Source organism: Marmota marmota, unplaced genomic scaffold (assembly GCF_001458135.2).
Source record: "Marmota marmota marmota unplaced genomic scaffold, marMar, whole genome shotgun sequence".
NCBI classification, from domain to species: Eukaryota; Metazoa; Chordata; class Mammalia; order Rodentia; family Sciuridae; genus Marmota; species Marmota marmota.
In genome coordinates this window covers 3,936,615-3,949,232 of record NW_025999932.1, presented here as the reverse complement: position 1 = coordinate 3,949,232, position 12,618 = coordinate 3,936,615, and the positions used below count along the sequence as shown (strand labels likewise).

At 41.6% G+C, this 12,618-nt stretch overlaps 1 protein-coding gene across 2 annotated transcripts in view; it reads left to right on the top strand.

The window, feature by feature from the left end:
* The first annotated feature begins 2,076 nt into the window (after nt 1-2,076).
* Tnfsf13b (TNF superfamily member 13b) overlaps nt 2,077-12,618 on the top strand; it is a 35,137-nt gene continuing 24,595 nt past the window's right edge. The window contains exons 1-3 of one of the 2 annotated variants that reach the window (XM_015484086.2): nt 2,082-4,857; nt 4,941-5,028; nt 11,638-11,694. In XM_015484086.2, coding sequence (XP_015339572.1) covers nt 4,369-4,857; nt 4,941-5,028; nt 11,638-11,694 — 634 coding nt within the window. In that variant the 5' untranslated portion in view covers nt 2,082-4,368. Of the gene's footprint in view, nt 4,858-4,940; nt 5,029-11,637; nt 11,695-12,618 lie in introns of both variants that reach the window. The other variant, XM_048800643.1, reaches the window with a different exon arrangement.

The window sequence follows — 12,618 nt, the reverse complement described above, 5'->3', positions numbered from 1 at the left end:
TTAAAAAAAATAGTTTTTTCTAGCTATGGATCCTGACCTTTATCTCCATATTGCACTTTTAAAAACGTGGACATCTGGAAAAATTCTGAAAGAACATACAAAATTATGTTATGCAAAGTTCTTTGGTATTAGAAATACAATTCTTGAACTAGCAGAATTAGTTGGGATATCTTTGGATGCATTACTGTCTAATCTTGCGTCATGTTGGCTGAAGCAACAAGGAAAAAATGGGACCCTATGTGGGACACAAAAAGTAGATGGATTCAGCAGCAGAGGAGATGCTTCCAGGATCCTGCCCTCCTGGCCTCAGCCTGGTCATCACAGCAGCTGCAGAATGGCCTCTGCAGGGCTAGGAAGTGACATGCAGACGTGCATGTCCAGTGGACTGAGTATCTCTTTCTCGTGCTTCTTCATAAAACATGAGGGGTATAGCAACAAATAAGCTCATCCTTCGGGCTTGGCAATCGGTGGTGATGTGGATAGAGTGGATGAGGATTCCCCTTTGTAGGATCGTGTCAGCATCTTGCAAAGATGTACATCTGAACAAAGTCAGTCTCTGGATTTGGGCTCAGGACACGTCTGATAAGATGATAAAACATCACTGGAAATGTGGCCATTTCTGCCCTCAGAGTCCGTGACTCCTCATCCCTCCTTTCATGTCTAACATTTAATAAGCAAAATTTCAAATAAAATATCTATTTTATTAATTTTTAAAAGCAGAGGACATCACATAAGTTTCATAAATGATCTTTCCTGCATGGGTAGAACTGATTTATCGTTTCTCCCAAAGTTTTTGAAATGATCATATGTGTACTTGCCTATGTGTATCAATATGCAGTGTGTCTGTGTGTGGAAAAAAGAAAAATTCATTCCTCAATGTTCTCACATCAACTAACATTCATTATCAGCAAAAACACTCTTGTCTTTATGGTCAAGAATGACAGATTAAATTATACTCTAATTGAAAATAGTGTTGAAATAAACAAATTTCTTTATAACACACTGATTCATGGGCATTAAATCTAAAAGCAATTGCACAACAAAGAGAAGGTGGGCTTAACCCAGAGACCCGAAAGATCCAACTCTTGGGTTCAAGTTCTTAGAAAAGCAGATTATTTTCCCAGAAGTGACAAAAATTCAGCCCTAATTAGTGTATGCATGCTCCTTTTTATAGAAAAACTCTCAGGAAATGGGTATGAGCATCCCAGCCACATCACCCTTTTGTAAAAGAAATGTCTGGAGTCACCTCCATAAATAACCCACACACCACCACTTCATGGTTAAAGTCAACTTTAGCTAAAACTATAAGAGTCACTGACTGCAAAAAAATGATTTTTTGTTCTGGATTGTACAGTCATTTGTATGGGATCATTTTCTGTGCCTGAGCCCTTTCAGCCAGCAGCTGAGCTGTATTTTCAGGCCATCCTCACATCTGGAAGAGCTGTGGTCACCACGCTTGCTGTGACCACCATGCTGGTCCTCATGAGATGCCTTCTCCTCAAAGAAAGCGGAAAAGACGACATCTGGTGAACTTTATAATTCTAAATAGTTTTCTTAACCAGAAACTTATAATTCAGCTTTTTGAATATTTTTGAAGCAGCCAATGTAAAAATAGCAAGTTATCAAAGACTGAATGTGTATTTTGTCCTGTGGTTCTGCCCCTTGGTTAAACTGATAACTCATTTTTTTCAACCCTACCTGCCCATCCTGAGTGCAGGGGACAATTTGGACAATCCCAGGCCACGGTATCTCAATCATGGTGTTTGTTACATGGAATATATCACCCACATTACATAGGGAAAGTGTCTGGATGCTGACAGTGGACACTCGACCAAGTTCCGTGGCTCGGGTACGGTGGCTTTCCTCCCTGGATAGACTGTGCTGTGTTGTTCAATGAATACAAATGTGCTCTTTGTTTAACAGAATTTCGGTTAAATTATCAAACCATTTCCTCTACAGGAAACAGGTCTTTGATTTATGGAGAAATAACTTCCTTTTGTTCATAAGAAGTCATAGAGCCATAGATGCCATTTAGATTTCTAACTGTCTTTGGAGAAAATCTAGTTGTGTGAACCCTAAGAAGGGCATGCAGACAGCAATGCCTGCTTGCCCATCTGGGTCATAGGGGCTGCTGGCCCCCTTCCCTGGAAGGAGTAGTAGCCCCTCTGTGCACAGTGTCACCCTCGGCATCAAACAACCAGCAGATGCTTGTTTCAGAATGACCTGAACATAGGCTGACCAGGGACTCTGTCTTGCAGAGGTCAGCATGAAGGTCACTGCCTTGTAGAGCAGCGAAGGCAGAGGCCATTCTCTAAAGCAGCTGGGTCATTCCGCTTAACAGCTTTGACCCAAGCACACGGAGAGGAGGCTCATCAGAAGTAACATTAAATCCCAGGGGAATGAGGTCTCCAGGGTGTCCTCATGAAAGTAAGGATCAACTGGAACACGGATTTCTGTGTGTATTTAGGGAATATTACCACACACCGAATGAGTTCTGTCTGTTCACTGCCAGCCTGGAGGGCTTTGGACCTCCCCAACTAACCCCATTTGTCATTGCAAGTTTGTCCAGGATGCCTCACCCTGATCCACCTGCAGCAAGGACCCTGACAGAAGAACTGTGTAGTGTGATGTTTGACACCACAGACCCTGCATGTGAACCTATAGAACAAGACTCCCACCTGAGAAAGCAGAGGCAGAGAGCAGCTTGCTTGGGGGAAGGGAAGTTGGTGCTGGTCTAGGATGAGCCGTCAAGATCAGATAGGACTGGAAGGGCTGAGGCATGCCCTGCAGCACGCCAAGTCCACCACACCCTGACCAAGTGACTCTGGCTTGATTCAGGCCACTTTGTGTCTGCCTGTTGAGTGGGTTTTATAGACTTGTCACTGTGGGTTTTATAGACAAGTCATTTTTTAAAAAGCAGAGGAAAAAAGGGATAGCTTGATGACCTCAACTCATTGGAAAGACAATAGGAAATGGGAACTTATCAGAGGGTACTTGGTGTCACCTGGTGAAAGTGAAGTGCTTGCTGGATACATTCCTACAGATGTTACAGGGGCAATTGAACAAAAGTACTTCTTGCACCACAATAATAGTGAGAATATTTGATTCATCCTTTGAATATAAACAAAGGATAGTGAATGGAAAAAAACAGTAGTTTTTAAAATGTAGTTTGTTAGCACCTTCCTGTAAGCCTTGTTCTGCACCTCAGGCACAGTTCCTGTTATCACCCCATTTCACAGAGGAGGAAATTAAATTTCACAGACCTTCAATGAATTGCTTAAGGAGGGCAAAAGGTGGAAGCAAGATTAGAATCCTGGAAGCTTGAGGTACTTGCCTTTATGCTGTATCACTTCTGTAACCTTATTAAGGCTGTAAGGAGAGGGGGCTGTGAGACAAAGCTACTGCCCAGTACCCCCAGCACATGGAGTAGTACCCACCCAGGCTTGCTAAGTCCTCCCTAACTTTGTTGCAAGATGAATCAACATTTGGATGCTGGGGCAAAGCAGTCAGGAACTGGTGCTGGTGCAGGAATCAGCCATCAAGACAGGGCAGGATCCAGATGAGTGAACATTCCCTGCAGTGCACCACCCTCACTTCCAGATGAAGTGATTGGGTTGATTCAGGACCTTGTATGTCGGTAGCTTTTGGACAGACAGGGTCAAGTGGGAATGAGGAGTTTGGAGCTGGAGATAAGGCCAAGACTCCTCCAGGGAACCTCACAGTGAGCAGGGACCGAGGCTTCAGAAGTCCCAGTGGCAAGGGGGAGGTGCAGTTGGCTCACTAGCAGCCCGCCTGGCAAGGAAACAGATGATGCATCTTTCCCTGAAAATGTATCCCCAATGTTTAAAGAAGTCCCCTTATCTACTCAATTATTTAGAAGCTGCATCACATTCTTCTTATTGCATTGTTAAGATAACAAGAACAATCCCCAGTGGACTTCCAAGCCTCCTTTAAGGATTTGCCATTTGTCTCCTCCTTGGGGACTGTTCATAAATCACCCTCTAGCTAAACACAACTCAGTGCTAAAGCACTTGGCTTATCCGACTTTCCAATTGTTGTCATAACACCAGCGGGAGCTTTCAATGTTCCCTTTCCCTTTCCCTAGAAGCCATGTGCTTCCAAGTAGACCCCATTCTCCCCTAAAGCTTGGGGGTGAATCTCCTTAAATTTGTCTTAAGCCTTCTCTTCCAGAGCACCAGCTTAAACCGTCTCCTCAGCGGGCGTGAGGGGCCTCGCATCTCCTTGAGCATGAGTCCTTTGAATTGGCATTAAAATTCTTACAAAAACTGAAAGTGAAATGAGGAAGACAGATTGAGCAATCCACAGAAGGGCAAACGCCAGTAAAGCCAAGGCCCAGGAGGGGCAAAGATGCACAAGGGGAGAAAGAAGAAAAGCAGGAGAGCGCTCCGGAGGGGGAGAGCCCGGGGCTGCCTCACAGTCAATGCGGGACCTCGAGGCGCACAGATAACAGGAAATGATCCGTCCTCTGTGGTCACTCATTGTAAAGGCCCCAGCCTTCAAAGTGCAAGTCGGGGAATGGATGACTCCACGGAGTGGGAGCAGGCACGCCTTTCTTCTTGCCTCAAGAAAGGGGGAGAAATGAAACTAGAGTGTGTTCCCATCCTCCCACAGAAGGAAAGCCCCTCGGTCCGATTCTCCAGAGATGCAAAGCTGCTGGCCGTGACCTTGCTGCTGGCCCTACTTTCCAGTGGCCTCACGCTTATCTCTTTCTACCGCGTGGCCACCCTGCAAGCGGACCTGGAAAGCCTCCGCGCAGAACTGCAGGGCCACCGCGCACCAATGCCCACCCCGACCCAGGCCCGAGCCGCGGCTCCCGCGGCCCCAGCGGGACTGAAAGTGAGTCCGGTGCCCGCACCGCAGCCCGCAGCCCCCAGCCCCGCACAGCCGCCCGGCCAATAACCTCCCTTCTCTGTTCACAGGGCATCTTTGCCGCAGCCGCTCTGGGGGAAAGCCACTCTAGCCCCGGCAGCAGGAACCGGCGTGCGCTTGAGGGGTCCCAGGAAACAGGTAGGTGGTGGGCGGGGCTGCGTGCACACAGGTGCGGAGAAAGCGTCCCACCTGCAGAGCTACAGGTGCGCATAGCCTCTCTAAACCTCCAAAGTACAGACTAGAACTTTGCCATCTAAGCCAGAGGGCTGGGGGCAGAGCGCCAGCACCCGGGGCTGCCTCAGCGGCACAGCCTGCGGGTCCTCGCAGGGGGCTGTGCGGGTAGAAGCATCCTTCCTGGGCACTACTTCTCTGCACTGCGTGGCGAGCATGCGTGAGGCCAAGGGGAGGCAGGTTTCTCCTCCAGTGCGTGGTGCCCTCCATCCCTGCGGAAGCACAGCGACAGAGCACCTCGTTACTGCAGAGGTAGACCCGCTACCTGCATCTCCCAGAGTCCCTGGTGTTGCATGCAGGAGCCCCAGGGAGGGGCTCACTGGGCACCCCGGGATGTGAGTGCTTTTTCCTGTTTCCTTTAAGGACGATTTTGTACCCGCACACACATGCACACGCACACGCGGATTTAAAGATTCTCCTCCACCGAGACTTCCCCAGCAGAGCCAAGCGTGTGTGATCACGTCTCTTTCGTCACTTCTGCCACGCTAAGGTCCTCTGGTACCCTTGAGCTTTTTACAGAGTTGAAGTAGACCGTCAAGGTGGTCTATTCCAGTTTCTTCATTTCCAAGATGGTAGGAAGTATTGGCATTGGGTTGTTCCGCATGACGGTTTCACGGATCTGTGCATTGCTTCCCTGCTGTGTCGAGGGAACATATTTGAACACCTGGAAGGTGCCAGGCAGGTGTGGCCCTGGATAGGCTTTTCACCTGATTTCACGTCACCTTCAGAGCAGCTGTCTAGGGGTCACAGAGCACTGTCCCCCTGTGTGTGCACTTTACTTCAGAAGAGAAGCCTGTGACCCCGGAGAGGGGAACAGGTGTCCTGCGCACATGCCGAGTGCTGACGGGAAACAGTTTTTAACCATGTGCCATGTTTACTGAAAATTCTTCCTCATCTCAGATAATCCTTTTTTGTATCTGCTTAGCATATCTTTGGGCTATTTAACAATTGGCTTTAAACTTTTTTTTAAACTAGGAAACTCATTGTTTTAACATCTTATTTTTGTATTTTGTATTTATCATCTATACTTTCTACATAAAATAAGAGCATGTAATGCTATGATAGATTTTTTCACCTTCACAAGCATTTAAGCTATTTCTAGTCATTCTCACATCTGTATTAAGTTGTATAATTTTAATATGACCATTTTCTTTTGCTATAATAGAACATGTAAAATTTTGTGCATATCTTTCATTTCTGAGGAATTATATATTCAATATGAATTTTGCAATGTGAATTTCTGAGCTCAACAGACTGGGCATGCTACTTATTGTCATAGCATTTCCAAAATGAGTTATAAGTGTATGCATACAAAAATGTACTGTACCAGTTTTCCACGTTATTGCTAGCATTTTGTCTTTAAATATTTATTTTGGCTAATTTAGTAATTGTAACATAGAATCTCAAATTTACTTTAATGTGTTGCTTATTTATAATAATAATGAATATCATTCTGTATATTTTGATTACTTCTAACTAGATCTTTTGCTAATTTTTAATTCTAATTTCCAACCACCCTAATATTTTATGATTTAATATAAACTCTTTCTAATGAGACATTATTGATCAAAACTGTGATGTAAATATTTTCACATAGTTTTGCTGCTCTTTTAACATACGTATGAGATTTTGCATCTGTGTTAATGAGGTCATCTGTTCTTTTGATTTTCTCTAAAATCTAAGTAAGCTAAATGTGTATGTGTTCATAATCTCTTGTTTTGCTCTATTTCCTGCTACTTTGGACTTGTTCATAGTTTAGTGTTTTGTTTTGGTTTTTTGGCTTTAACACATTAATCCTTCTGGCATTTCTTTTGGTGAATCATCTCATGCTGGCATTTACTTCCTCCTCTCTCCCCTTTTCTCTTCCAGACTGCTACCTTATCCCAATGTAGTAGATGTTTATATTTAACTCCTTTGTGTTGGGAAAGTTACTGGATTGTGTTCAGTTCCTCATATAATTGAAACTTTGAGTCTTTTTTTATCATTGATTTATTATTCTATTTATCTGCTATAAATAAACCATATTGAGTAATTTTGTATTATAATGGGCTTCAATATCTAGTAAGGTCAGGATTCTTCAATCATTTTAATCTTCTCTGCTACCATTCCACTGCTTCTAAATTTATCATTCTAAAGAGGACATACTCATTTCTACATATTTAAGAATAATAGATTTAAAAATAGCTTCCTGAGTCACACTTTGCCAAGATATATCATATTAGATTTTAAGATTTCCTTCTATTTGCATATTTTTACATATTTCTGGTTTTTTGTCATCCCCAAATTGTAGGTTGAAAAGTGTTGTGGTATTGGTTTTTTGTTTTGGGCTCCCCCACCCCCGAATAACTTGCAATTTGTAGCAAGTTTGGAGAATAAGAGAAGACTCTAACAAAGTGAACCAAAAAATGACCCCCATTTCTGCAGCCCAAATGCAGTCACCATCACTATTACCATGATTTACCTTAGACTTTTTGTAACATTCATAGAACCAAGGTGGAGGGTTTGAGGGCAAGACTCTCAGGGACAGGTGAAAGCTGCTGTCACTTGTCAGAGCACTTCACCTGCATTGTTCCACATAGTAAGCTTTTTCAGAGGAAGTACCAGTTCAGAATCAATGTCTCTGTGCCCAAGAGAAATGGCTGCAATACAAGGGCTTTCTGTTTGTTCAGAAAGGTCTTGGTTTGGAATTGAAAAGATGCATGCAGCTTAAATCTGTGCTTCTTTTTGATTTTGTCTCCACTCCAGTTGTTCTGGTTTCTTTAGGACTAAGTGTGGGCTGTCCTTTTGGCTTTCAGAGGGTTCACTTATCCCGGTTTATCAACTGTCCCCATGTTTTTTCAGAACCACTGACATTTCTATTGAAGTTTATGAAACAGTAGGTGTGGATGTGATGGTTAGCCCAGGCCCATCCTCCCGGTCCTCCCGAGGACAGTTGCTGCTTTTACTTAATTGGAAAGCTTAGCATTTTGGCTTGAATTTTGTTTCTTAATTATTGTGTGTTCCATATTAAAGTTTTATTAAGCTTAATGTGCTTCAAAAGATCATTCTGATTATAGTATAACAAACAGAAATGCGGGGAAATCCAGGATTAAAAAAAAAAAAAAAGTCCAAGTAGCTCATCTTAGCCAATCACTGTTAAGCCCATAAATGTATTTGGAGATATTCCCAATTCAAAAAAAAAAAAATAAAGCAATTGGCTTCAGAAATGTTATATAATACAATTTCTGTACAAATGGAGTTTTGATAATCTGGGTTTTAAAAACTCACCTAAGGGCAATTTTCATTTTAGGATCCTAAGGACAAGCATCTTCAGACTTCATCAAGAAAGTGAATTCTTTCAAATAAGTTGCTACTGAACAATAACAGTTATTGCTCAGTAATGTTGCAAGTAACGTTTGCATTTCCTCCCTCATTATTCAATAGAAAATTTAAGAACTATTGAAAATATGTGCATTTTAGATAAAATAAAACAAAAATAATTTTGTCTATCATTTTTATAGTTTTCATCAACGTTTTACTGTTTCAATTGAGATAACAAGAATAATACAAAGAAATAGAAGTGAAAAGATTGCCCCTATTTCAAAATTTTACAAAAATTATTTGGAAGATAGCCAAATTTATTTTTCCCCATATTTACCTTAGATCAGTTATTTTCAAGTTACAGAAACGTTGCATGAACATTACAGAGTGGGCGTACCTGCATCCACCTTCCCCTAGCATTACAGCTTCCATGAGCGTGGCCCCATGGCACAAGGAAGGCACCAACATGGGACTCCACTGCTAACCAAACTCAAGGCCTTCTTTTTTGGATTTTGGGATTCATCATGGATGGATTTCTTTTTTTAATGTTTCAGGGTGAATCAAGGATACTACTTTACAGTTAACATTTTTTAAGGTGAGAATTTCAAGTATAGTGCACATAATGAACACCTAATATTGTAACATAAGCATTTCTCTCAGATCAGCTTTTTTAATTGTGAAAAGTGAAGATATCAGTGCTATTTTTGAGTCTCCTTTCTTGAACTCCTAGTCCCACTCATTCACAAGGGAAGGTGAGCTACCTGGCAGGTCTGCGGTATTTCTTGTTTTACTGGTATTTCTGGCTGAATTGTGACTTGTGAGGCAGGTCTGAGGGTTTAAAGTATGAAATGCAGAAGTCCATTGCTAACTTGGCAAAAATCAGTCCAGTTGGAGCCTCTTACCCAGCAAGGACGCGCTCTTCCTAGAACCGCTGGCTGCTCTCAGGCAATGTTTGACCGCAGTCTTTCCTAAGTGTAATTTTTCTTTTCCCCTCTTCAATAGTGAGACTTTTTTTTTCTCTTCAGTGTTGCAAGAGTTGGCTTCTGTTCAATTTCCAAAGTAGTGTTTAAAAGAGCGACCTGATAACTAAACCTTTGAACCCTGTTCTTGTTAAGCCTAAAGTTTGGGGAAAGGGAAGATCCAGGAAACAAGCCCATCAGTGCAGCCAAATGTGACCTTGAGTCTCTCACAGATTCTTATATTGCAGTGAGTTGGAGATAGAGAAAAATAAGCCATATATAATTGTTGAGTAAATTGTAACACTAGAAAATGGCAAATACATTGAAAAAGTGAAAACATTAAGACATTGTTATAAAGTTCGATGCTTCTTTGTACTTTCAACTTCTTTTTAAATACCTATTCATATCTGCAAAATAAAATATGAATTCATAGTGTTGAAAGATAAATGGTTCTTGGTAATTTTACACAGAGGGACAATATTAGCTTTAATATTTAAATATTGCTGTTGTAATTCAGCTCCTACTTAAACTGCTTTGGGGCAGCTGCATTTTTGTCATGAGTTTTGGGGGACATTGCAGTTCTGAAGAGTTAGAGACAGCATTTCCTCGAGACAGATTCCCACTGTTTGAGCAAATGTCCAGTGCAGGTCCTCCAGAGCATGTGGAGAAGGAGGGAGGGAGGAACCCAGGTTGTACAGCAGTTCCACCTGCTGCCCGTGTGCCAGGCTCCCAGGTGTGTTTGCCTCTTACCCCTCAGAGCCGACTTGCTGAATACTGTTGTATTCATTTTAGAGGAGAACACAGAAACCCAGAGCAGGTCGATCTTTCCTCTCAGCCAGCTACTATAGTTGGAGAATTAAAGCCTTCCTTAGGGCAACTCTGCTGCCCATTGTGATGCCTCTAAGGACTGTCATAGGGGAGTGTCAGCCACAGGAAGGATACTGTCGCTATGGCTCAGGTGTGGCGACCTTTGTTCCACAAAATCAGTAAAAGAATCCACAGAGGAGATCTAAATTCTCTGCTGCAATCAAAATGATTAGATTAGCATATAAATAAGTCAGAGAAGTTCCACGTCTGTATAAGGAAATTGTAATTTTGGATGTTCTATTTCCACCTTTAAATAAGGGGGGAAATTCCTAAACAGAGTTTTTAATGTTATCAACCCTTAAGAGTTTCCTTTAACAGCCTCAGAGTAGTACACAAGTATAACCCCATTATGCAGAGTTTTAAATGTCAGAAATTTTCAGCTTGATACCAAGGCAGGCATCCCCATCACATCCACTTGGTAGAAAGCACACGGAGAAGCATGTGTTTATAAAATATGAAGGTTTTGCTGAAGAGTATTTTCTTCAATTAAAACCTGCAAGCTTAGGGTTAGGGTCCAGGTTTTTCATGCGTACTTACTGCTTTTCTTTTATCTCACAATACAACCCACAGAACCTGTTCTTCCTTGGCTTTACCCAAGGCCTTTCTCTTCATTTAAGGCAGTTGTTATTTACTGCTCCGAATGTCATCTGAAATAGTCCACCTGTGATTTGGGATGTGAATTGACATTTCCCAGAAGCCTCACTGACAACTCAGTGTCACAAAGTCGTTACATTTTATTTTTTAAACAATGTTCCCTCTTTCTCTCTTCTGTCCAAAGGATTTTGCCAAAAATACTTGACTTTGGCTCCCAAGTTAAACAAACAGGACTTAAATTCTTGTCTGGTCACTTTCTATCTCTGAGGTCCTGAACAAGACATGTACACTTTCTAAACCTTAGTTTAAGATACCTAGTTTTTAGGGTTCTTGGGAGGATACAAGGATGTAGAGTAGGCTAAGCCTTAGTGTATTTCCAGTAGCAGTGAGTTATTATTTATTGTTGGTTTTATGTTTCAACAAATGATGTTTCAAACTGATCTGATAAGTTTAGCTGTTTTATTTATTTGGCTAACTTGAAAAACAAAATAACCAAGTATGTTTTCTATGTAGCTGATATTTCAAAGCAACTTTGATTCCACTCCACAATGCCACGCTTGCTGTGCCTCCACAGTATGAAGCGTTGCAAAAGTGTCACGAATTTCCAGCACAGATATTAAAGTAAATGGGTCAATTTCATAAAGTGACTTAAGACTAAGATCACACAAGTCATGTAAGAGGTGTGTTTGATTTAGCCTCCCCGGGAGACCGAGTCTGTTGCTTTGTATTTTTAGTCATCTTAGCTCCCTTGTCATTCCTACTCAAGTAATTAAAATGATGAACTTTTGCTTTTCAGTTACTCAAGACTGCTTGCAACTGATTGCAGACAGCGACACACCAACGATTCGTAAAGGTAAAGGGATAGCCCAGTAGTGTCTGCCGTGACTCAGTCCAGTACAATCACACCTGAAAGTTCCCAGCTTAGAGACTGTATTTCAACAGCATCTCAAGACAGCCACTTTGAAATTCTTATAGTCAGACATAATTCACTTACATTCATTCAAAGTGAATGGGGAATAATATTTGCACTAGTAATTATCTAGTAAACAGAATGCCTTAGAAGCACTGATACTTAGATGGTGTAAATCATTAGACTATCCTACAACTAAACATTAAAATCAAAAGTTACTTTACTATTTGGAAATCACTTCAGCTTCTATAATGATGGAAGACCAGGCTCACAAATAATAATTTTACTATATGTGGTAGTGGAAATCCCAATAGATGAAAATAGAAATAGGATTAACATATTCTATAAAATATATTTTTGTGAAAACTCTCTAATGTCAAATTTACATGCTTAGTAGTTTACCATTTTCTCGTAGGTGTAGAGTGTTTTAAACTTTTTCACTTATTTGAAGTTTTTGTTTGCTTTAGTTCTAGAGAAGTATTTTTGTAATAATGGCCAAAAACAAGGTCATGGAGAATGACCTTTTAGCATCATCTGCCAAAATGTGTGACCCAGAATACTAATCCAGAGAAGTGGTCCCTGACACAGGGTTTTACAGTAAGTTTGGAAACATAGCATCCTGTATTTATTTCCCTTTGGGATTCACAAGGCACATTAACAAATCATTGAGTCCAAGAAGTCCTACTCTGAAAAGTAACTGACTTGTGGAATCCAGTTTGCCGCACACTCCTGTGACCTGGCTGCACTGATATGAACTATTTCCTGTTTCCTGAGAAAAGGACCAAAGGTACAATTAAAAAAAAAGAAAGAAAGAAAAACTTGCACATTTGGCTAAAAACACAAAACACAACCCCCCCCCCCCAAACG